Here is a 26,584-nt window from a genome sequence, read left to right as displayed (position 1 = left end):
AAAATAAAAATCAGATAATGACAACATACCCACCTTAAAAAAATTAATCAACTACCATTTTCGGTGTTCACTGTAAATTACTCATTGCCCAGTTCCAACTATTTAATTGCACGGACCTCCTAGTGGATTGCGATTTGACAATAGAATCAAACATTTCAAATCTGCCATAAAATTAAATGCCCACTGTTTTGAGATGTGAATGCAGAAAGCCTTCGTCTGACAGAAGCAACCCGAGACAGAGAATCAGAGGTTTCGTAACGAAAGCAACTAAGGGCACTAGTCATGTGCAAACGCGTAATATGCTGACGGTGACAACACGGACAAGATGCGCCCACGACCAACGTTTTTTCCAATGCCCACGCTGATTGGTATTAGGTACCAGTGCACCACATCAAAACTTTGGATTCCCAAAGCTGAAATTAGGGTTTCGAATCAAAATAGTGAAGATATAATTTTGCTCCTGCTTTACTGAACAAATTAGAAGGGTAAACTCGCGACTTAACCAAATTGAAGTGATTGCATTTTTCTTCCAAGCAACTGGTACAGAGAGAGCTGAACGTCCTGGAAGCGACTCAGAGAGTGGCAGAACCTGCTGGTAACTTGGAAGTACCTAGCAGCCATTTTACATTCGTGAGGTCCATAATACTGGGGTTGTAATTTTTGATCTCTGCAAAAACATTTCATCTTTATATCTTTTTATTATTGTTTATCTATCCATGGCAAACCTTAACTTCACACAGGCTCCTCATCATACATCCTTACCATCCTCTTCCACCTGCTCTGCATTTCCCTCGTATGCCAACAGCGATCCTTATGACGTGTTTATCAACCACCGCGGGCCAGATACCAAGTCATCCATCGCTACCTATCTCCACTCTGCCCTTACTGCACATCAATTGCGAGTCTTTCTGGACAAGGAGATGGAGAAGGGAGACTTCTTCGCGTCTCAAATAGCGAACGCTATTCGGACAGCCTCCGTCCATCTGGCAATTTTCTCTCCTCATTATGCCGAATCAGAGTGGTGTCTAAATGAGCTCCTACTTATGTTGGAGACGATGGAAACAGGCCAGTCAACCATCATTCCAATCTTCTACCGTGTGAAGGTTGCAGATCTTAGGTGGAAAAAAGGAATGTATGCTGAAGCGCTGAAGGTTCTCCAAAACAAGAAATCAATCGACTCTCAAACGCAGCAAGAGAGGCCGCGTTACGACTCCAACACCATTGAAAAATGGAGAAACGCTCTTTCTTATGTTTCATATATATACGGTTTTGAACTGGAGCAGGAGAATAATGGGTATAAACCCCAGCTCTTCAAATTTCTCTTGATACTACTATTATCTTTAAAGTTTGTTGGATTGATTGTAGATAATACATTATTAATTTTGTTGTGAAATTTATTCAGGGACAAGAAGCCGATTCTCAATGAGATCGGGCAGCTAGTTTTGCAAAAGGTTAAAAAAATATTATTCAGGGACAAGAGTCCGATTCTAGATGAGATCGTGCAGCTAGTATTGCAAAAGGTTAAAAAACCAGCTCTGGAAGTGTCCAAATATCCAATAGGTTTGGATCAAAAAGTAAAAGAATTTGAAGAGTTATTGAAGCAGCAGCAAAGTGGGGTAATTAGAGTTATAGGAGTTGTGGGGTTTGGTGGGATTGGCAAAACCACATTAGCTAAAGAAATCTTTAACCGTGAACGATCAAATTACAGGCGATCTTGCTTTTTATTTGACATCAGAGAAAATTCTTTAACTACCTTGCAGAGTGACCTTATGAAGGACTTGACTCAACTGGATGAGCAAATACGCAGCACTGAGGAAGGTAAAGGAAAGCTCAGACGGAATCTCTCATCCAAACAAGCCCTCATTATTTTAGATAATGTGGATCATCCTTCGCAGCTGAATGCGTTACTCTTACCAGCTAGGGATGCCCTTCATCCCAGTAGCTTAATCATAGTTACTTCTCGGGATAAGCAGGTTCTTGTAAACAAAGATATCAAAGAATCCTCCATTTATATGTTAAAATGTCTCAATGAACAACACTCAAGAGAACTCTTCTGCCTACATGCCTTCGGGCAACCGCAACCAGTTGCAGGATTCGAGGATTTGGTTAAAAAAATTTCTGTTGCGTGCCAAGGATTGCCGTTATCTCTCACAGTGTTAGGAGAACATCTGAGGGGAATAAACGATTTGATTTATTGGACAGCCGAATTGGACAAAATCTCTAAAATACTACCAGAGGATGTACAGAACAGACTGAGAATTAGCTATGACGGTCTTGATATACATCAGAAGCAAATATTCTTAGACATCGCCTGCTTCTTCATAGGAGAAGACAGGGAAACTGCTATACGAGTATGGGACGGATCGGAGTGGGGAGGATATCAGGGGATCTGGATCTTGCAGAGCCGGTGTCTGGTGGAGGTGGACCGCAAGAACCGTATAAGAATGCACGATCACCTGAGAGACCTTGGCAGAGATATTGCAAAGAACGAAACTCCCCATCGGCTTTGGCGCCCAACTCATAACCTTCTTCATTGTCTACAGGATCAATCACCGGTAGGTATTTTGAAGCTTTAAATTGACTTTCAAAGGAGCAAATTCCCAATATTGTATCTTCTGAATTCTTAGATTTTTGAAGGATATCGGCATTGTTCTTAATACTTTCTGAGGAACAATTATGCTTTTTAAAGTTTTAGATTAACTTTCAATTGTATCTTCTGATTTCTCAATTTTTTAAAGATATCGACATTGTTTCTAATACTTTTTGAGGAGACATTTAGGTGCGTGGAATTCACATGGTTGAACAAAGATCTACCCCTCCTTTCGAAAACCCAGTGGAGCTGGGCAACCATTTCCTGGGGATGAGGATGTTGGAGCTGCTTAGGGCTGAAGGTGATTGTCTAAAAATCATATTTAGCAGCGTCCAGTCAAGACATCTCATATGGCTCAGATGGTATCGATGTCCATACTCTTGCCTGCCTTTCTGGATTCGCAGGGATAATTTAAGGGTATTACATGTAGATGGGAGCAAATTGAAAACAGTATGGGGAGAAAGTAATTTTGAGGTAAATTGTCAAACTTCTCTTACTTTGGAATTAAAGCATTTGAAGATTATTATTTTTTTAAGAAAATAAATTGGAAATACTGATAGATTGCAATTCTTTTTATAAGTTTTGGGATGTAGTTTAATTTCTCCAAAAACAATTCCCCTCTTTAATTTCATGAGATTTAAACCTGTAGCCGGGAAGAAACTAAATCCCAAGTGGATCAATTAATCTACACATTATAGTAAATGGTTCTTGATTAAAATTAACTTGAAAAATATTCCACTCAAATCTAATATATATTTTTCAATCATCAAATATGTTTTTGATGAATTCAAAAAAATATGGTTTAAAATGTTTTCACATTATTTGGTAGTGGTTTGGATAGGATAATACCATTTTTTTTTATTGATGTCTGTTGCAAATAAAGATCTATCTTGATTAAACCTACATTCAATTAGTTTTATAACTATATTTCAAAATTAAACAATGTATATTTATTAATTTATTTTAATCTTAAAATTGTAATATTTCAGTTTTTCAATATATATAATTTAATATTATTTTTCCGTTGTAATTAAAAAATAAAGCTATTTGAAACCTGCATACATTGCTTTGACGATTTTTTATTTATTTATTTTTAAATAAAAGAATAATGTTTGACCTGCCTTTCGAATTTGATCCAATTGCTGCACGTGACATACAAGTCGTTAACATCACTTTGGAAATGTGAAAATTGCAGGAAGCTGTGGAGTTGAGGGAGTTGCATATAAATGCTCCTCTCTTAAAGATTCCAAACTCCATAAAGAAGCTGAAGTATTTGGAGAAGATTGTTCTGGAACATGGAGAGCTGAAAACTTTCCCAAATGAATTCTGTCATCTGCAGTCCTTGAAGCACCTAGAGTTGAGGAGCTGTTCTATAGAGTCGCTGCCAGATTGTTTTGGGAAGTTGCAAAACCTCCAACATATTGAGTTACACAGTTGCTGCAATTTGAAGCTGCTTCCCAATTCCTTTGGGACTTTGATGCGACTTGAATATTTGTCGTTGCAACATTGTGGCCAGTTGACTATATCCCGTGAATGTTTTGGAAAGATAAGCACACTTGAACGCTTATATCTCTCATATTGTTTGAGTATTGAAGATTTGCCTCAGGTAGCAAATAACAGGTTATTGAGAGAAGTAATTTTATTGGGCACAAGCTTAACAAAACTACCAGATGATATTGGAAATCTAATTAATCTAAGAGTTCTGCATTTAGAGAGTAACAGTGAAATGTTGGAAAAGCTGCCAGATTCTCTCTCTAACCTAAGAAACTTAGAGCAATTGATCCTTGAAAATTGCAGGGGTCTGACATGTTTGCCCAATTCCATTGGTAAGCTACAGAGCTTACAGAATCTGAGGGTATTAAATTGCTTCCAATTGAAGGGTTTGCCCGGTTCCATCAGACGGTTGAATCGGTTGAAAAAGTTGGAAATAAAGACTGCAGGTGTAGATTACTTAGCATTACCGCCCCGTGTCCCTCAGAAAAATAATTCCACTGTCAGTTGCATGCTTCTGCTCGAGGAATTGAAACTGTTTGACATAAAAATATCAAAGGTATCATTTCCCAAAGACGTTTGCCCTGACCTTCAACGTCTCGAAATCCGTCAATGTGAAAGACTGGTGGAGGTTGGAGCATTGCCAACAACACTACTGTCGCTAAAGTTGAAGAAATGTTATGCACTGAAGAAAATGAGAGGGCAGAAGAACCTAGGGTTTGACAGAGGAGAGGAGCTGCCAGGTCTCCAAACGTCGATACGTTCGGATGAGGGTATCGTTAACTGTCCGGAGAGCACAGAGGGCTTGGCACAGTTGACAAAACTTGAAGTGCTAGAGGTGGAGGACTGCTGTGAGTTAGAAGAACTACCAGGTCTCGAACATTTGACCTCGTTACGGGACCTTTATGTCAGTGGGTGTGGGAAACTGCAGTGGCTGCCAAGTCTTGAAAGGTTGGTATCTTTGGAGACGTTGGCCACTTCGGGCTGTGTGAAGCTGAAAAGCATAGCGGGGTTGGCGCAGCTGTCAAATCTTACAGTAGTAAACGTAGTTGACTGCTGGGATTTAGAAGAACTTCCAGGTATTAAACATTTGAAGTCGTTGAGGTACCTTTATGCCACCAGGTGTGGGAAACTGCAGAGCATAGAGGGGTTGGGGCAGTTGACAGAACTTCGACTGCTAGACGTGGAAGGCTGCTGCGAGTTACGAGAACTTCCAAGTCTCCAACATTTGACCTCGTTGAGGAAGCTTGTTGCCAGAGGGTGTGGGAAACTGCAGAGCATAAGGGGTTTGGCGCCGTTGACAGATCTTGAAGAGCTAAACGTGGAACACTGCTGTAACTTAGAAGTACTGGAGGGTTTCGGATATTTGAAATCGTTGAAGATGCTAAATATACAGCATTGCAGTAAACTCCGCGTCGGTGGGGCAGAAGTAAAGAAAGCCGCCGCATTTAATCTTCTGATGCAAGAATGGAGCAAGGGCAGCAGGGGCTGAGATTGCAATGAAAGTACTTCATAGTTACAGTGTTGGTCTTTGACCTCCGCTCGCTCGCTGCACATTGTGTCGTTGACGGTATGCTTTAGAGGTTAATTGGTATGTGGTTCCATGGTGTCATGATGTATGTACCAGAAATGCAGAAATGCTTTTATTAGAATTATCATTTTTATATCCTTTTTTAGTCCTTGCCATAGGCAGCACGGATTACTGAACTCTGAGCCTTACGTAGAATAATGATTTCTTAACCAAACTTTTATTAATGCATTTTTTGCTGGGGCTATTGAACATTGAAAGCTCTCATTCTTAACCTATCAGCGAATTTGAGGTCTTATTTGGCATTTTTTTTCGAGGTGAAGAGGTCTATAACCTAGGAACCTAAAGCATTTCAATTTCAGAATTGTTGTCAATCTGGACTAATGCTCAGGTTCTTCTGTACATGTGGCTTCACTGACTTTGGCCACAATCTTCTGAACCCTGGTTACGCTGCTTCACTATTCCTTGTTAGAATTTTTTTTTTTGTCAGAACTTCTTTTTTTAGATATTATCAGTAATCAGTAATTACTTCAAGCATATCAGTAAGAAATTAGTTTTGCAAGTATTAGTATATGTTACTAGGATATTAGTAACCAATCTGTATTACTAGGCTGTTTTTGAAAACATATTAAGAAAACAGTTACCTCATGTTGTAATTTGTTGTTGCTGGTGAACATCTAGATTCAGACAAACTAGCACAACTATTGGTGCTAATACTATGTGACTCTTCTGAGCATGCTTCAATGTACATAACTATATGAAATAAAACAGAGCATTTCAATTTCAGTGACACTGGCTGTAAGCGAGCATTTCAATTTCAGTGACACTCACTGTAAGCTCATTACAGAAGTTTTATAGCCAAGAGATTTCCAACTTTAATATAAGTAATATTGAACTAAATTGGAATGTATACAGTACACAAGGAATCAAAGTTACCTTTGTGACTCCGATTTGAGCTTTTCAATAACTGCTAGTTCATCACCGTCTATATTTTTGCCCTCTCTTTGCACCTCAAGAGGAACAACCAACCTTAATTGATGGGAGGATACCATTCCAACCTACAAGAATAAAGAGACAAAAACAACACTTGTTGACTATACTTACGATAGAGGCTAAGGTATAATTATAACAGGAAACTTGAATCTTGTACCAGAACCTTAACTTCAAATTCCTTGAGTACTTCGCAGCATTAATTGTGATGATTTCCTGAAAATTGTTCATTGTTTTGTGATCCATTACTTATTACAACTTCCCTTCATAGAAGAATCACATAATTGAATCTTTTTGGCTACATTGTCACTGAAACTTTTGTACTATGCTATGCCACGATCAATTTATAGACTAACCAATAAATTACGCAAACATTATTCAACGGAGTTTCTTGGGTTTGAACAAAGAATCTTGGCTTAATGAAGTTCATAAGAACTTCAATATGCTATTCCTCAATCATCTTTTACTCACCTTGCTACAACTCCTCCAACGGATCCTCATCGACGCAATCCCCAAGTACACTTGCTCTAGCGATTTAAGGATGAGAAAGTCACTCAGAGGTTGTGGAACACTCTACAGAAGCATAGGGATATTGGGGATGATGGAGAAAATAATTCACATTCATTGGCACTAAGGAAGAGCCATAGGCGAACTAGGGAGCTAGTCAATTCGGTATGTGCCAGATCGGTGAGAATTTCTGGTGCTAGTTGGGCTGCTAAGTGAGCTATGTTAAGACTGAGCAGAACAAAGAACAAATGCTCGACTTTGCCAGGAGTAAAAATAAGACCAACGCCATTTTTAAATGACACTTGCAATCCATGCAAATGTGTTGGCATGTTGCAATATCGACGATAATTAAAACTTAGGTCAAGAATTTTGGACGTTTAATTTCACTAAGCATTATAATTTTTATTTTTGGCCAGGTGTCTATCTTAAGAACTCGGTGTAAATGTAATGTAAGGTTAATTTTAATAACATGTACCTCTCCTCTGCTAATGAGCATGGAAGTACTGACATATATCGGGTTAATGGTTTTTATTAGGATTCAGGCCATAGTTCTTCCAAGTCGTGGCTTATATAGCTACTCGGGCGAGGGAGAATATTTTTGAACCGTCATCCTGGCACGGTGAAGAATGCAGATTCCTGTTTTGCTTCACAGTAGTCTCGCGCTTTCCCAGTAGCGAGCTTTCCCAAAATGCAAGATAGCGATTTTGAATTTGAATTTAGGTTCGCAGGTGAATTGGGAATTGTCACCATTAAAGTTCAGGTTCAAATTCAAAAATTGACAAATTGATTACTCACCCAAACACATTAAGAATTAATTTAATGATAAATGCCATATGTAATCAGAGATCTGTCTGTACATTGTAGTAACACAATGCTTGTTGGCATATTCGTAAGCTATACCAATTAGTTCTCTAATATTCTCTATTTATTATTATTATTACGGATAAATATGATATTAGAAGAGAAAACAGCCCTTTCCATTCATTGGATGCAACATGTTCATTGGCAAGGTAGATTCGATTTGTGTGTCAAGGAGTGGCTGCTCGTCTAAATCAACACAATTCTCACCAACAGTGAATTCGATGGTGTCTTCCAATTCTTTGCAGTCAGGTGGGTCTATAAAGTCATATCCAATGCCCCAATCTTCGCTTTAGAAGTTGACGATACCTTCACCATTCTGTTGGCCATTTACGGGAAATCATCAACGCTGGATTCCCACATCTATGCTTTCTTCTGATCACCCCATTCCTCTTCTGCTACAACAATCTCAAGATCTTCTGCTACAACAATCTCAAGAGTTTCAATGGGCACAAAGAAAGGTTGTTCTTGATCTCGAGGAGGGTTGCAATATCTTTTTCTTACTACAACACAAAAGGAGTTTACGACATCGAAGTTGTAAGCAAGTTTCAAAAGAACATTTTTATGGTGTTATTGATATTTTTGAAAAACCATACCCTTTTCTTTCCTGCATCACAACAATCTTCATCCACCTATTTATAAACCTCCTGTATTTTTCAATGTTCTATTGGAGTGCTTGATAACCTTCTTCAGACAAAAGGGGATAAATGAGCTACAAGAAAAGCATGTTTGTAGGGTATTTTTGATCTTTCTACAAAACAACATCATTCTTTCTTTTAGCATAAAGCCTAATTAGAAAATCCAAATCGCAACAATTTTCAAACAGTTAACAAAACCTCATGTATTTACCTACGTGCGTGCTTTTTTTGCTTCTGCTTATAGCTTTGGCCTTTCATTCTCTTCTCTTCTTGCATTCTATAGGTTACAAAAACTTATAGACAATGCGTTTTTGTCATTTTCTAATGAGATTTGAAAGCATGATAGGCGTGGCTCTATTTACAATACCAATTGTGGTATTCTGATCGAGGTTCTATGGATCCTCCAGAAAAAATCAATATGGCCCAAGTTGTGCTTGATAGTACAGTAGTAGACTGGCCAGGAACTCCTTGGCACGAGACCTATCCATAGCTAACGAGGTGTGGTGTTTGTAGCTAGACATCTTTGTCTCCAACTGTTTTTTAAATGCATGCACACAACACTCTGTGCAATATATGCTTATTCCTGCTTTAAACCAATAACCCAACTACTTGCACACTTGTAGCATGTGACTGCCTGCACCAACCTGCACCGCAAGTTGATTTTCTTGGTGCTCCAAGGCAAATACATCTCCTTAAAATGAAAAAAACATTTTCCATTTAATTTCAAATGGTGGAATTGAATGTTGCATTGTTTGATTTTTTGACTAATGATTAATAATATCACAGCTAAGCCAAATACATCTCCTTAAAATGAAATTTTCCATTTAATTTCAAATGGTGGAATGGAATGTTGCATTGTGTGATTTTTTTATTAATAATTAATAATATCACTGCTATTTTTTGGGATGTTTTCCATGTTTTTCAGGAGCATATTTTATGTTTCATCCCTTCAACCTTATTGACGCTGCGAATTTGGAGGTCTCTTCAGTTTTCACTGAAATTAATTGCCTCTTCCCGAGACCCTAGCAAAATTGTGTGCTTGAAAACTTTGACTTTGCACATATGAGGTGGAAATGCAAATCTCTACTTTTGATACTTTCCATGTCCTGCAATATGGACAAATTTTTGAATATAAAGTGCTGCCCCCAAATTTGTTTATCATGATCCTATAAATATAGTTGGTTTTCTCTCTCTAAGTTCAATCCTTGTCACATCTAGTGCAAAGCAAGAGTAGCTAGCTTTAGCCTTTCATTCTCTTCTTTTTTTGCATTCGTATAGGTTACAAGAACTTATAGACAATGATTTTTGTCATTGCCTAATGTGTTTTAAAGACAACATCAAATATATGCTTATACTTGCTTTAAACCAATAATACATAATAAATTATAAATTTTGCAATTTGTAAATTTATTGCATCATAATCTCTAAATTATAATAGCTGAAATCTATAAACTTTATCAAATGATGATGAAAAATATTTAAAATTTTTAATTTCTTTGCAATTAGCGTAATAAATAATTTCAAAATTCAATTAAAACCATCCACCAATAAGTCAAACAATCTAAACTACAAAAGACCCACATGGTAAGGAGAAATATTGAAAGCACATACTATACAACACCAAAATATTTCATTCTCCCCGGATGTGTTCTCTCTGGCTGAAAGAAAAAACTACAATTGGTGAGAGCTCGTCTCTAGCTCACTGCTTCCATCTATTGATAAATTAAAAACAACCCTGCAAGAACGGGATAAATATGTTGAGGAAGCTTTAGAAATCATTGTTGCAATGGTTAATAAAAGCAACAATACAATGAACAAAATAAAGTAGAGTTGTAGTCCAAGAAATATTAATCCAATGCACTTCTCAGGATATAATCAAAAGAGAGAGAAAAAGATAGCAGAAGGATAGAACAAATAAAATATTTATCTAAACATACCCTTCCAACTGAGAGCTAATACTCATTTTGGCTCTTTTTGTTACCCATGGTTTTAACTAAGGCATTATAAGCTTTCTAATAAAGGGATCTAACATGTTTGATGCCCATGAAGAAAAATGCAGATCCCATATAAAAAGAGTGCATTCAATATCTTCCTTTCATCATGGATTAATACAGTAATACTTAACTATAACCTTCTGATGTTGAACTGCAAACATCCTCATATTTCCCATGTCTACAATGGGGTTTGTAGGAACTTCTAAGGGAGGCATAGTTTCAGTGTTGTATGAAAGACGATTTATATGAACTCTTCTTTCATGGTCAAATGCATTCCATTCAAGATCCTTTTGAATGTGTCCACTTGTAACTCTTTAACTTGTTGATGTAAAATCTTGACTTCTTTCCACAATTGCTGGTATGCAATATGAAGGCTTTCCAAATCAATTTTTTTTTTTCCCTAGCCTTTTTTTTCTCGTCAAGTAAAGGAAGAACATTAATTTCAATTGATGGTTGTTCTTGGTTGATAAAAGCCCATTGCTTTCTTCTAAGGATCAATGTTACCGGACTCAGAATTGGCAATAAATCGACGAATCAAAAGAGCAAAGAGTTTTTCAGATGGGGAAAAATTCGACAAAAAATAGTGAATTCAATAAATAAAAATATAGACATATATTGAAAAAAAAACAAATTTCATTGATATTCAATAAATCCACGCCCAAACAATGCATAATATCAATAGATGTCCAAAATATCATGAATAAATAAGTATCTCATATATGTTATGAGTCCAAACATGATCCAAAGTACCGAGTCCTGACTCCTAACTAGTGACTACATAGAACCAGAAGCATCTTCTTCTAAAAGTTTACAAAAAACTGCATACTAATCATAAAAAAAATTAGTAACTAAGCATCTAAGACTCTTAAGACTGAGAACTAAAAGCCATTCCTCCCACTCTTTCACTTGCTTGACTCTCAAAGTTCTCCAAATCCTGTAGGCTTAAAAGAGGAGCCTCCTCTAATTGGACCCAATCCGTTGCATTTGTAGTTTGCAGATCTATCTCTTCAAGTTCGATTGGTGAATGATCCAAACCTGTCATTATCATGAGACATCAAAATGTGAATTAAAGTTTGACTTTGAACTTTAAAGTTTAAAATTTATAGTGCAAATTAGATTATGAAGCCTTCAAATTCAAGCTCTCACCTAGTATTTGCTTTTTGCAAAGTCGTAGATTGAAATGGACAAATATAAGGTCATTTAAGTGCTTTTGTGTCAATCTGTTGCGCTTCTAAGAATGTATTTTCTCAAACATGCTCCAGTTATGCTCGCAACCTGAAGCATTGCATGCTTGGTTTAAGATTCAAATGGCAAATCTCTTCAAATCTGGCCTATCACTACCAAATTTTTGCCACCAAAGACCTTGCAAGTGGCAAGGGTTTGTGAGTAGAAGTACTAAATAGTAAATACTAAACACTAAACACTAAATACAAAATAGTAAAAACTTAAAAAGACAACAAAATTTAATAAAACATTTAACATACAAAATAAAGTGTAAACAAATTTAATGAATTGACGAAGCCTTCAAGCCTCAAAGGGTACCAGGCAACATCTTAGACCTTTCTTGTATAGCACTGGTATAGGCAAATAATTTAACACCCTATAATATTGTTGTTAGGAAAAGACACGACTTTGAAATTCTGGATCAGGGAAACACCTTTCCATGCATGTCATATGTCCTCTGCCAACCTCCCCATCCTCATTAAATTTGCTCTTATCATAAAAATACTGTGGGTTTAAGAAGTACCCAGCAACATGTAAGGGGGAATGCAATTTCCTATCCCAACATGCATTAATAATGTCCCAAACAGCCATATAATTTGCCTCCTCATCCCCATATCTTCTTTTGATGGCCTCCTTTGCAAGATCCATTGCCTCATAAATGTAACCCATAGCGGGTTTGTCATTATCAACCATCCTGAAAGTTCAAGTTTTTAAATTAAAGAAATATTAAACATTGAAAATAAATAGAAGCTTGAAATGAAATTTTAAAAATAAAAAAAGTTAAAAGACTTGAAGTACTTGAGAACTCTAACAAGGGACTCTGTCACAATAATAATCTCTTCGACATCTTTCCAGAAACCTTCATCAAACACAAGTGCAACAATTTCAATGCCTTCAAGGGCCTTGGAATGTTTAAATGCCATCCATTAAGGTGCCAAGAACATCCTCTTCATATTTATCTTTTTCTCAACCACAAATTGCAAAGATATAAAACATGTTGCAAATTTAGTCACTGCAGGTCGAACAATTTCCTCACCTTCAGTATATTTTCTCATGGTGTTTAGGATAATAGTGTAGTTTTATAGGTATTTGGTTATGGATTTTTCCTTCTACACAACCTCATGTATCCAATGAATCTTACCAATGTCCTCAAGCATTAAATCTATGAAATGGTCAACACAAGAGGTCCAAAAAATAGTGGGGCACCTAATCTCAAAACTTTTACCAGCAACCATATAATTACTTGCATTGTCGGTGACAATTTGTACATGTTCTTCTCCCACTTCTTGAATGACTTCATCCATCATTTCACAAATAAGTTGGGCAGTCTTAACCTTGTCTGAGGCATCCATTGATTTGAGAAACATTGTTCCTACTAGACAAGATACAAGGAAATTTATTAAAGTTCTATTCCTCTTTTCTGTCCATCCATCACTCATGATGGTGCGCCCTGTTTCTACCCATGATGAAAAAAACTTAGATAGCACAAGCATGACATCTTCAACACTCTCTAATAACAAATATGTCCTAAGGCTCTCTGATGAAGGGGCTTTGAACCCTAGATCTGCAACAACAACTTCATCAATCATAGCTTGCCAATAAGGACTTTTAGAACATTAGAAAGGAATGTCAAAATAGTATCAATAGTTAGCAATGGCCTTCCTTGCGTGACTCTGGATGTTTTTTTCCAACCAGTGACATCCAAGGTAGGTTAGGAACCGGGTTTTGTGCGGGGAGCAAAAAAGGTGTTTATGTTTCCACCACTAGTGTTGAATGTAGGAGGATTCAGTTGGCCTTGAGTTTGAGTTGGATTTGGAGGCATGTGTGGGAAACTTGGAAACAACATTGAGGATTCAACATAGGGAAATGAAAAGGGGGTAGTGGAAGAAAAATCGTCAACTCCAAGAATTCCTATTTCTTTTTACTTCTTTGCTTTCTTGGCATTATGCTGACTCAACATATCAATGGCCAAGGTTTGACATTTTCTTCAACCTTGTTGCAGAGACATATATCGTGGTCAGGTATCTGTGCAAGGTGGTACTTGAATCTATAAATGCCTCCACTACATTTCACTTTGCAAAATTTACAAAGGAGCTTGGGGTCTCCGGGAATCTTGTCATAATAAGCCCAAGCAAAGTCCTTCTCCCTTGGCATTGTTGTTGTTTTGGACTTGTGTTTAAATTGTGGCTTTTGATAAGATTTGGAGTCGTGCCTTCTGTTTAATTTGGCTCCTATAAAAAACAATAAAAATTAAAAATTAAAAAATTGGTTGTATTCTCAAGCCATTAATAAATTCTAATGAGAGAGCTGCAACTTTATCATGATATGTTGTGTGGTATCACTGAACATTGTAGAATCACATAGCCTTTTTCACACGTCTATTTTTTTCCTATCCCCAATCACATAATCCACTTGTGCTTTTCAATGAGCTTAGAAGTTTAAAACAAAAAGGTGTTGGATTTAGAGACGTCTAATTGCAATAATTAAGTTGGACATACGTGCATCATGATTATGATGTCAAATACTGTCAGCAAGATTACATTTATGTAGTGATTAAAATATGCCAAATAATGTGATTAATTAAGTCATGGCATTATACGTATTTAAATAGGATTTGGATACAAATACATATAGAATAAAATTAAACAATTATAATTGTTAATGGACCGATTATAGTTGATTAAAGTAATAGCAGTTTTAAACTTGAGCTGAATAAGGAAATCAGAAACTAATTCAGTTTTTCTGGAAAGTTCCCGATTTCAAAATCTGATGAAATCTGAAATTTCAGATTTCTTGACAGACTTGCTTCAGCTAAATTTTAGGTTGCCCTAGGATTGGGGTTTTGCACTGCTATAAAAGGGTTGAGTCTCCAAGGCTTGCAATCACTCAGAAAAATTGTCTGCTCCATTGAAGACTAGATACTCTGTCATTTAGGATAGCCAGAGAAAAGGATTGCAAGTTCTTGGAAGGATTCAAGAGCCAACAACTCAAGCAAAGACCAGGAGCATTTGAAGATGGAAAGTAAGTTCCGCTGTGCATTAATTTCAATTTCTTACAAAGGAGTAGATCTTGGTTTAAAGGTTTAAAGTAATTAGGAAAACCCACAAAGTAAAACCAACAATTGGTATCGGAGCACCCTTATGTAAGAACTGTCTCTCCCGTCATTTTTTTCGATCCTTAAAATTTCTTTTTTTTCCTCAATTCGAGAACGGAGAAAATTTTGAACTTGATGTGATTCTCTGTTAGCTTAGAGTTTGATGCACAGTAACCCTGGAGTTCGATGTAGTCTGTACTCTTTTGGTTATTTCATGGTTTCAGAAATCAATTATAAGATGAGGAATTCGAGCATGGAGAAATTTTTGAACTTGATGCGATTCTCTGTAACCCCAGAGTTTGATGCAGTCTGTACTCTTTTTGGTTATTTTCTTTTTTGACAAATCAATTCCAATCTTGGAATTCAAGTATGGAGAAATTCTTGACCTTGATGTGATCCTCTGTAATCCAGGATTTATTAAACTTCGGATTTATCTTGTTAGGATTTACTAAACCCTGGATATTTACAGAGTACAGTTTGATATATAAACTTTGGATCTGTTTAACTCACCTTGGATCGGTTAAAGCCCAGACTTTACCAAGTTTGGAGCTATCAAAATCCATATTTATCAAGCAATGTAATCAAAATCAAATCTTTAGAATTGTAAATTTTAACTGTGTAAAAAGAAAAAGGGTTTTCAGTTCAAATCATTTTAAAGATGTTTACTTTAAGGGATTCGATCTCTCATCTCTCATGGACTTGAGGTTAACCATGTTAATGTGTCAATTTCGTTAAGTGAAAAAGAGGTTTTCATTTACAAATCATTTTTGAAGTTTTTTCTTTATAGGATTCGATCTCCATCTCTCATGGATTCAATGTTAACCTGGATAACGGGTTAACTTTTGGTTCTTAGTTTTGGTCTGCTATGTGTATGGAGTTAACCTTGATCTTCAAAGTTATGGCATAAAAAATTTGTATTAACGTTAATTACTGATATAATACCAAATTCGGATTTTATCACAATAATGCTAATTATGGCGTAAAATTTGTATTAACGTTAATTATTGATATAATACTAAATTCGGATTTGATCACAATGATGCTAATCATGGCAACCATAAAATTATTTAGTATTCTCTAAATAAATTATTTAGTGTTCTCTAAATAAATTATTGAAGCATTTCTAAAAGGTAATCATTGTAGAAACTGCTAAAGTTTTACTAAAACCTAATAATTATTTTGATGAATATAGTTGACATATTAAATTTAAAAGAGTTATGAGATACTGTATTCTATATAGGACGAGTAGATTCTATAGGTACGTCCTAGATTAGGTTTTAGACATAATTTTGGAATCTAACTAAAGACGGTGTTTGGTATACATGTGTTGTTTTCGCATGAGTCAAGCATTGATGTTCGCAAACGAACCGCTCTCTGTAAGACGATTGCAAGGATGACTCATGACAAATTGAAGTAACGTGCTGGCAAGGGATGTGGGTGTTAGCTTTCCCAAAGGAGGGTTGGCGCCTGCTAAGTTGTTTGGTGCATAAGGGTTGCCTGAAGGTAATGATTGCACCCAAAGGTGTTTCATTACTGAATGGTGTTTTTTGGCTAAAGTTTTAATGGAGCAAATAGTTTTACACATGCCTTTAGATAGATTTTAGAATTATGATTAAGGATCAAATCGTGACACATCGTATCTAAATTATTTCCTTGTTCTTGAATTTTTCAGATCCAAACATAATGTCAAGTCTAAGTCAGATTAAGCCCCTCATGGGGAACAATTTCAAACAGTGGGAGGAAAAGCTGAAATTAGTCTTAGGGATCATGCAATTGGACACAGCACTGAGATTTGATCGCCCCAAGCCTAATAAAGAGAGTGAGGTAACTCCTCAAGAGAAGGCTGATATTGCTAGATGGGAGCATTCAGATCGCATGTGCATAATGGTGATGAAGCAAACGATCCATGAGACCTTTCGAGGCATCATACCTGATACAGAGACAGGCGTTGTTGCATACCTTAAGGCCCTTGAAGAAAAATTCACAAAGAGTAAAAAGACTGAAGTTAGTACACTCTTTGTGAAGTTGGCAACAATAAAATACAAGGGAAAAGAAGGGGTTAGAGAGCATGTTATTGAGATGACAAGACTGCAACGTACCTTGAAAGGGCATAATTATGACATCTCTGATGAGGTTCTCATTGAGTTCATTTTCCTGTCTCTCCCGTCTAACTTTGGTCAATTCAAGATGACTTATAATTGTCAAAGAGAGACGTGGACACTACCTGAGTTTGAGGCTCAGTTGGTGCAGGAGGAAGAGAGACAGAAAATGACTAAGGGAGAAAGTGCTCATGTAGTAACATCTAATCCTAAAGGTAAAGGCAAGAAGCGCAAGTTTACTGCCAAGGAAAAGGGACCTACCAAGGTAGCTGCAAACAATGCCGCGCAGAAAAACAAGAAGGAAGATACTTCTGCGAAAGCAGAAGAAAGGAACTGTTTTTTCTGCAAAGCGCCAGGACATACAAAGAAATTCTGCACCAACTATCATGCATGGTTGGCAAAGAAAGGTATGTCTCTTGCTTTAGTTTGTTCTGAAGTTAATTTAAGTTCTGTATCTAGATATACTTGGTGGATAGATTCAGGTGCAACGACTAACATCAGTATGTCGATGCAGGGTTGCCTAAGCCATCGCAAGCCAAGTGAGGCAGAGCGCTACGTTTACGTAGGAAATGGCAACAAAGTAGAAGTGGAAAGCATAGGAAAATTTAGATTATTATGTAAGACAGGATTTTATTTAAGTTTTGATGCTTTAGTGGTTCCATCTTTCAGAAGGAACCTAATTTCTGTATCTTATTTGGACAAAATTGGTTATGTATGTTCATTTGGTAATGGAAATTTCAGTTTGTGTCAAGATTCTAAGCTTCTTGCTTCTGGTATCCTGTCTTCCTATGATAATCTTTATTTTCTAGATATAGACACTTCACATTCAGAGGCACTGCATATAGATAATAAAAAACGTAAATTAACTTGCGAGAAATCTGCAACATTATGGCACAAACGATTAGGACATATCTCTATGAAAAGGATAGAACGTCTTGTGTCTAACGAAATTCTCCAACCTTTAGATTTTACAAACTTAAGTGATTGTGTAAATTGTATAAAGGGAAAACAAACTAATAAACGTAAGCATGATGCAAAAAGGTGTAATGATGTCTTAGAATTAATTCATACGGATATCTGTGGTCCTTTTCCAAAGGCTACAAGAAATGGTGACCGTTACTTTATCACATTCATAGATGATTATTCAAGATATGGTCATATTTACTTAATAAAAGAAAAGGCGGAAGCATTAGACGTATTCATAAAGTTCAAAACGGAAGTTGAGTTACAACTTAACAAACGTATAAAGTCCATTCGTTCTGATCGTGGTGGTGAATACTACGGTCGTTATGATGGATCAGGAGAACAGCGTCAAGGTCCCTTTGCAAAATACTTAGAGGAATGCGAAATTGTGCCTCAGTATACGTTGCCAGGTTCGCCTGCAATGAATGGTGTTGCTGAGCGACGAAATCGCACCCTTAAAGACATGGTGAGAAGTATGATTGCTCGTACAACTCTACCTGAGAATTTGTGGGGAGAAGCCTTAAAGACTGCAGCATACATACTTAATAGAGTGCCTACTAAAGTAGCTAACAAGACCCCTTACGAGTTATGGGTTGGGCGCAAGCCTAGCTTGAATCATTTGAGAGTTTGGGGATGTCCATGTGAAGCTAGGCCTTATAAGCCAAGCAAAAAGAAACTGGACGAAAGAACCGTTAGTTGTTACTTTATAGGCTATTCTGAACGATCTAGGGGGTTCAAATTCTATAATCCAACAGAACATACAGTTTTCGAGTCAGGAAGTGCAAATTTTTTTGAAGATAATGAGTTTGTGGGGGGAGATATGACAAAAGATAGTATTTTTGAAGAAGAAGAGACGAATGCGAATGAGACTATGGACCAAAGTCCTAGTTTTGTTCAAATTCCGATTGTGTTTAGAAATACATCTTTTGACAATGTGCAAACTTCATCATCCCAAACAACTCAGTTAGAAACTCAACATGGAATAGAGAACACAAATGGACCTGAACCCAACCCAAACCCTCACATTGACATGACAAATGTTGATGGCCTAGGGCCTGTGGGAGAGTCAGAAGTTGGTAATGATGTTCTTCCTCCTGTTGAAGATCAAGTTGTAAATGAACCTCAAGAAAATCTAGAGCCTGTGCCAATTAGGAGATCTACTAGAGAGAAAAGATCTACACAATCAAAGGATTATGCATATCTTCAAGAACATGAGTTTGACATTGGCATGTTTGAAAATGATCCTGTTAATATCAAACAAGCTGTGGAAAGCTCTAACTCTCAAATGTGGATTAATGCCATGAATGAAGAGATGAAATCTATGTATGACAATGACGTTTGGGATATCGTTCCGTTGCCTAAAGACAAGAAACCCGTTGGTTGCAAATGGATATTTAAGACTAAGCGGGATTCTAAAGGCAATTTTGAAAAATACAAGGCACGTCTTGTTGCGAAAGGTTTCACACAGAAAGAAGGCATTGATTATAAAGCGACTTTCTCTCCAGTTTCATCGAAAGACTCTTTAAGGATTATATTGGCGCTTGTAGCACATTATGATTTAGAACTTCATCAGATGGATGTAAAGACGGCGTTTCTCAATGGTGACATTGATGAAACGATCTATATGAAGCAGCCAGAAAACTTTGTATCAGGTGATGTAGGGTCTATGGTTTGCAGACTTAAGAAATCTATCAATGGGCTAAAACAAGCATCTCGACAATGGTATTATAAGTTTCACCAAGTTATTAGCTCATTTGGTTTTGAGTCTAACATAGTAGATGAATGTATATACCTTAAGTTTTGTGGGAGTAAATTTATTTTCTTGGTTTTATATGTAGATGACATATTGCTTGCCAGTAACGATAAGGACATGTTGCATCAAACTAAGAATTTTTTATTTAAGAACTTTGAAATGAAAGATCTTGGTGATGCATCATTTGTTCTAGGGATTGAAATACTTAGAGATAGATCTCAAGGTATTATGAGGTTATCCCAGAGGAACTATATCGATAAGATTCTAACAAGATTTGGCATGCAAAACAACAAACCAGGAGATACGCCTATATCAAAAGGAGATAAGTTTAGTCTGAAACAATGTCCCCAAACTGACTTAGATAAAAACCTCATGAAAGATATTCCCTATGCCTCAGCCGTGGGTAGCATCATGTATGCACAAGTATGCACGCATCCGGATATTGCGTTCATTACAGGAATGCTAGGGAGATATTTGAGTAACCCAGGTATGGAACACTGGAAGGCAGCCAAGCGAGTATTGAGATACCTAAAGAGAACAAGGGACTATATGCTCACGTATCGGAGATCGGAACAGCTCAAGGTCATTGGATACACCGATTCTGATTTTGGAGGATGTGTTGACAGCATGAAGTCAACATCAGGATACATCTTTATGATGGCAGGTGGTGCCGTGTCATGGAAGAGCGCTAAACAGTCATTGGTAGCCTCCTCCACTATGGCAGCTGAATTTGTTGCATGTTTTGAAGCATCTAATCATGGCGTATGGCTGAAGAACTTCGTCACAAGTCTGAAAATTGTGGATTCTATTCAGAAACCACTCAAATTATTATGTGACAACAATTCAGCAGTGTTATACGCAACGAACAACTGAAGTTCGTCAAAGTCGAAGTACATTGACATTAAGTTTTTGGTTGTAAAAGAGAGAGTGCAGAATAATGAATTATGTATAAAACACATAGGTACAGACTCCATGATTGCGGATCCTCTTACTAAAGGATTACCACCCAAGAAGTTTCACCAACATGTTGCTTGTATGGGTGTAATATCTGTTTAGGATAATTAGAAAAATGTGGGAGTCTGAATATGTTTTAAGTTCTTTTTGATGTTCTATGTAATGCAATTGTAAACAATTTTGATGATATATACAAGTTGCATTCAGTTTCAGTTTCATTATTTCTTTCTTTAAAGTTTAAGTTTTTGGCCTCATACAGTAAAGTAAAGGTGACTCAATTAGAAATAGGCACGTCTAATCACACTTGCGTGTAATTTCTAAACTATATGTCCAAATCAGATTCATGTCATTCAGTTATGTTAGCAGCGTGATTTATGTCAGTTCAGTTGCGAATAAATGTGACAAATGCCGCTTAAGTCCTTTGTTAGCATAATTAATGGACGGAATTGTTTAAGAAATACGATAAGTAAAGACAGAAAAGTTGCATGCAATAAAGTTAAGGACATATAATCAAAAGGTTGCACTTGTCCATGTGGGAGATTGTTGGATTTAGAGACGTCTAATTGCAATAATTAAGTTGGACATACGTGCATCATGATTATGATGTCAAATACTGTCAGCAAGATTACATTTATAATATGCCAAATAATGTGATTAATTAAGTCATGGCATTATACGTATTTAAATAAGGATTTGGATACAAATACATATAGAATAAAATTAAACAATTATAATTGTTAATGGACCGATTATAGTTGATTAAAGTAATAGCAGTTTTAAACTTGAGCTGAATAAGGAAATCAGAAACTAATTCAGTTTTTCTGGAAAGTTCCCGATTTCAAAATCTGATGAAATCGGAAATTTCAGATTTCTTGACAGACTTGCTTCAGCTAAATTTTAGGTTGCCCTAGGATTGGGGTTTTGCACTGCTATAAAAGGGTTGAGTCTCCAAGGCTTGCAATCACTCAGAAAAATTGTCTGCTCCATTGAAGACTAGATACTCTGTCATTTAGGATAGCCAGAGAAAAGGATTGCAAGTTCTTGGAAGGATTCAAGAGCCAACAACTCAAGCAAAGACCAGGAGCATTTGAAGATGGAAAGTAAGTTCCGCTGTGCATTAATTTCAATTTCTTACAAAGGAGTAGATCTTGGTTTAAAGGTTTAAAGTAATTAGGAAAACCCACAAAGTAAAACCAACAAAAGGCCCAAACAGAGTCTATCTATTGGTCCTGAACCATATACTTCTAACCGCTGCATGTGAAGCAGTATGGCTAAGATGAATTCTAGCAGACATTGGTGTGGTAAAGGATTCATCAATAACTCTTGTGGTGTAATAATTGAAGTGCATTACAATTGGCCAAGGATGGTGTATTTTGTGGCAGTCTACATATGGAAAGTACTTTTTCATGATTTTAGATGATTACATGAAGAGAGTAGTAAAATACAAATTTGTCAGATAGTAGACTGTAGAACAAAGCTCTTATTTTAATTTTCACCAAACCTATTGGCAAATACAAGTACCAGAAGCTAAGAGAAATGATGGGAATGGAGTACATTGATTTTTCAGTAAGGAGAAGTGTTGGAAAAACCAACACTATCACTATGACATAAATCGTTTGTGATTTTTTAGTGAGCTTAGAACGAAACCCCAGATAGAGTCCATCCCCTGGAGCTTGGGATCGAACAAATATATAACATCTTGAATTAAATTTTAAAATTTAAACACAATACTCGAATTAATCGGTTCGAATATTTCCAACTGATGAACCACTAGCAACTTTGTATATAAAAGTTTAAAACTGAAGGTGACATCGACCTTAAACAACGATACAAAACTGTGATGAACTATGTAGTGTGAACAACGACTCGAGTCGTCCTGGTGAACAATGGCTGGAGTTGTCTTAGTCCCTGGAATTGTCTTGATGGACAACGGCTGGTCGACTGTGTGGCAAATCGGGACAGTGGACATCAAACAGTTGATGGACAACGGTTGGTCGACTCTGTGACAAATCGGGGCACTGGACACCAGACAGTTGATGGACAGTGGCTGGTTTTCAACGTTAAACCAACCTTTAAGATACTAAAGTGAAAACCTAAAACTAAATCCCTGCTCGCTGAGTCAGTGGAACCAGAAATTGGGAAAGTCGGCAAATCGGCAAACTCACGAGTCAAACTTGGTCAACGAGTCAAACTTGCTCAACGCGAGTTTGACTCGCAGAGTTTTGACTAAGCTCTTTTGGCAAGTGAACAGATTAATAGTAGTGAGTACTCAGAAAAATCGATGGTTCCTGTTACATTGCTAAGGATATTTGAACTAGATGAATCAGAATCAAATTTATCCTCTTGCCATTTTTCTTTATCTTTTCCTCTTCCAAGTATAGTTTATTGAACATCTAAACCATCTGATTCTTTGGTTATCCATCTTCCATTTTTGTATGGCCTTATTATTAAATAAGGTTTAGGGCGATCCCTTAGTCTCTGCCATAAAACAAGTACATCCTGCATGCTAGTGTCTCTGTTGGACTGCTTGGTGAGCTTTCCATGATCAATACAATGGTTGGCATTGGCCCTTGGCACTATCTAAACTCTAATCTTTTGAATATGTATAATTTGTTCAACAATTGTAGTTTTCAGAAACGGTGCATTCACATTGGTTCTCATAAAGATTCATAACCCACAAAAAGTGCTTTCTCCTATCTAATGATGGGCTACAGTCATATCCTTGTAGTGTGGAGTCCTCTTCAGGATTCTTAGATAAGTAAAAATATTTCTTTTTTGTTTTGGGATGTTTGAGTTGGGGGCATTGGTAAAATGTATCGGAAGGATCCCCACATTTTGGACACCTTGAAAATTTTCTGCCTCCAAACACATAGGATCCTCTCTTTCTTATTGCAGTTAGAGCTCTGTGAATTGGGAGGTCTCTTCAATTTTCACTGAAATTCATTTCCTCTTCCCTAGACCCTAGTGAAATTGTGTTCTTGAAAACTTAGCCTTTGAACATATGAGGTGGAAATGAAAATATTTACTTTTGACACTTTCCATGTTTCCTACAATATGGACAAATTGTTCAATATAAAGTGATGCCCCCAAATTTGTTTATCATGATCCTATAAATCTAGTTCGTTTGCTCTCTCTAAGTTCAATCCTTGTCACCTCTAGTGCAAAGGAAGAGTAGCTAGCTTTATAGACAATGAGTTTTCATCATTGTATAATCAGATGTGAAAGCATGATAGGCATGGCCCTGTTTACAATAACAATTGTAGTATTCTGATCGAGGTTCTGTGGATCCTCCAGAAACAATCAATATGGCCCAAGCTATGCTTGTTAATACAGTAGGAGACTGGTGACTTGTATGGTTCATGCACTTTAGGCATCCTCTCCAATAAAGTGATGTAGCTGCAATAAATCATATTTGTACGCTTAAGGAACTCCTTCTTGGAACAAAACATATGCATAGCTAACGAGGTGTGGTGTTTGCAGCTAAACATCTTCGTCTCCAAGTGCTTTCTTAATGCATGCACACAACGCTCTGTCCAATCTATGCTTATACTTGATTTAAACCAATGACCCAACTTAATGCACACAACGCTCTGTAATGCACACAACGCTCTGTCCAATCTATGCTTATACTTGATTTAAACCAATGACCCAACTAACCTACAAACTTGTAGCATGTGACTGCCTGCACCATATGTTGATTTTCTTGCTGCTCCAAGCCAAATACATCTCCCTACAATGAATTTTTTTGTTTTGTTTTTTCCATTTAATTTCAAATGGTGGAATTGAATGTTGCATTCTGTGAATTTTTTATTAATGATTAATAATATCACTGCTATTTTTGGGATGTTTTCCATGTTTTTATGGGAGCATCTTTTATGTTTGATCCCTTCAACTTCGTCGGTGCTATGAAAATTGGAGGTCTCTTCAGTTTTCACTGAAATTCATTGTCTTTTCCCTAGACCCTAGCAAAATTGTGTGCTTGAAAACTTAGCCTTTGAAGATACGAGGTGGAATGCAAATCTCTACTTTTGAGACTTTCCATGTTTCCTACAATATGGGAAAATTGTTGATTATAAAACGCTGCCCCCAAAGTTGTTTATCATGATCCTATAAATCTAGTTTTTTTGCTCTCTTCAAGTTCAATCCTTTTCACTTCTAGTGCAAAGCAAGAGTAGGGAAAAAGAAAACATGCAAAGCAATATAAATCAAACAAGCAAGAATTTACGACTGATCACTGCCATCTTTTTACACCTGTGTCCCAACACTCTATATCTAATGTAGGGTTATCCTTTCAAGCAGATTGATTCTCCCTTTAATTGTGTGATAACCACTAGACATAATGGTTTTTTGAGATAAAAAGCTTGAAAGTAAAAAAATCAATAGAACTCATTATAGGCACATTGCTTATCTAAAAACATCAATTTCTTATGTTAAAGTTTGAAGAATAGTAACCCAATTGATGGAAGGACCCATCACAGACATCTTAAACTAACCCGCTTAAAGAAAATGTTTACTTTCATTAAACTTTTCTAGAATAATAAAACCGATGGTTGAAAGAATCCATCATAGACATATTAGAAAAACATCTATCCCTTTTGGTCTGCTTGGTGAGCTTTCCATGACCAATACAATTGTTGGCATTGGTCTTTAGCACTATCTAAACTATGATATTTTGAATATGTATCATTTGGTGCGCAATTACATTTTTAAGAAACGGTGCATTCACATTGGTTCTCATAAAGATTCATAACGTGCAGAAAGCGCTTTCTCCTATCTGATGAATGGTTAGAGTCATATTCTTGTAGTGTGGGATCCTCTTCAGGATTCTTAGATAAGTAAAATACTCATATGAAGATCATAACCTGGCCCTAACAACATGAACTCTTTAGATTGTTCTACACCTCCCTATATTCACTATAAAAACAAGAATTTTATACAGCCAAATTGCACACGTTCTACACCTCCTTATCTTCACTATAAAATCAAGAATTTTATACAGTCAAACTACACACTCTAGAAGTACAACAAACCTGTGATAAACAAGAGTTTACTTTTCGATTCTTTCTCTTATTTGATGAATGGATAGAGTCATATTCTTGTAGTGTAGGATCCTCTTCATGATTCTTAGATAAGTAAAAATCTCATATGAAGATCATAACCTGGCCCTAACAACTTGAACTCTTTCTATTGTTCTACACCTCCCTACCTTCACTATAAAATCAAGAATTTTATACAACTAAACTGCACATTGTAGTAGTACAACAAACCTATTATAACAAAGTGTCCAATTCTCGATTCTTTATCATTTCGGGTTTCCTCGTGACCACATTTGGGAACACATTTTGCAGCAGTTCAATATATGTTTTGTATGTGGGCTTGCACAAGTTTATGGAACCTATGAAATGTGGGTGTGGGTGTCCAAAAGGTTGGAAAAAAGCTTCACCCAAATTTAGGAAAAACAGTGGATTCAGAGTGGTAATAATAATTTTCTAAGAATATTAAAAATATAGAAACAAATATCTCACAGCGTTGCATATGTGCAATCTGTTGCAAAATAAATCCCGCACTCTGTTACAGTATATTCTCTGATTAAAAGTTAGTGGAGTTAGATGAGATCCAAATTCATGATTAGTTCATATTTAGTATGTGTATATATTTTTTTGCATATGACCTTTACTATATTAAAATAAGAACCATTCATGTCTAGCATGTAACCAACATATGTAAAATTTATACAGATGCAATGAAAGGAATATAAATATGTAGATCATAAATATAACATTGATCCTTAGATTTATATACTAATACATCATATTTTTGGGTTTTGCATGTCTTTCTACTAAAACAGCGCACTTGACACTTGTTGAAGTTTCACTGGAATAGGTTAGTAGACATTGGCAC

At 36.5% G+C, this 26,584-nt stretch overlaps 1 protein-coding gene across 3 annotated transcripts; it reads left to right on the top strand.

Annotated features, from left to right (window-relative positions):
• The first annotated feature begins 423 nt into the window (after positions 1 to 423).
• Positions 424 to 26,584, top strand: LOC149213611 (disease resistance protein Roq1-like). 3 transcript variants are annotated; one of them, XR_016250831.1, is made up of 6 exons: positions 424 to 1,294; positions 1,403 to 2,555; positions 2,780 to 3,064; positions 3,786 to 5,672; positions 5,972 to 6,053; positions 26,532 to 26,584. XR_016250831.1 is itself a non-coding variant. In XM_089392061.1 (4 exons), the coding sequence occupies exons 1-4, from the start codon at positions 717 to 719 to the stop codon at positions 5,571 to 5,573; spliced, it is 3,735 nt and encodes a 1,244-aa protein (XP_089248187.1). In that variant the 5' UTR covers positions 424 to 716; the 3' UTR covers positions 5,574 to 5,836. The 3 variants fall into 3 exon arrangements, 2 of the variants coding, with proteins under 2 accessions (XP_089248187.1, XP_089248186.1); XM_089392061.1 differs by lacking the exons at positions 5,972 to 6,053; positions 26,532 to 26,584 and having other exon boundaries at positions 1,472 to 2,555; positions 3,786 to 5,836; XM_089392060.1 differs by lacking the exons at positions 5,972 to 6,053; positions 26,532 to 26,584 and having other exon boundaries at positions 3,786 to 5,836.

The sequence above is a fragment of the Pinus tabuliformis genome, chromosome 1_1 (genome assembly GCF_031772625.1).
Source record: "Pinus tabuliformis cultivar Carrire ecotype Pingquan chromosome 1_1, CPIR1, whole genome shotgun sequence".
Lineage (NCBI taxonomy): Eukaryota > Viridiplantae > Streptophyta > Pinopsida > Pinales > Pinaceae > Pinus > Pinus tabuliformis.
The sequence above is the reverse complement of the archived record's forward strand: the minus strand, read 5'-3'. Positions and strand labels throughout refer to the sequence as shown.

Bases quoted from the DNA above. Each gene is read 5' to 3' on its own strand.
- LOC149213611 (XM_089392060.1), top strand. From the start codon at position 717: ATGGCAAACCTTAACTTCACACAGGCTCCTCATCATACATCCTTACCA. The intron at 1,295-1,402 runs GTATAAACCCCA...AAATTTATTCAG, and splicing joins CTGGAGCAGGAGAATAATGG to GGACAAGAAGCCGATTCTCA. The intron at 2,556-2,779 runs GTAGGTATTTTG...GGAGACATTTAG, and splicing joins GTCTACAGGATCAATCACCG to GTGCGTGGAATTCACATGGT.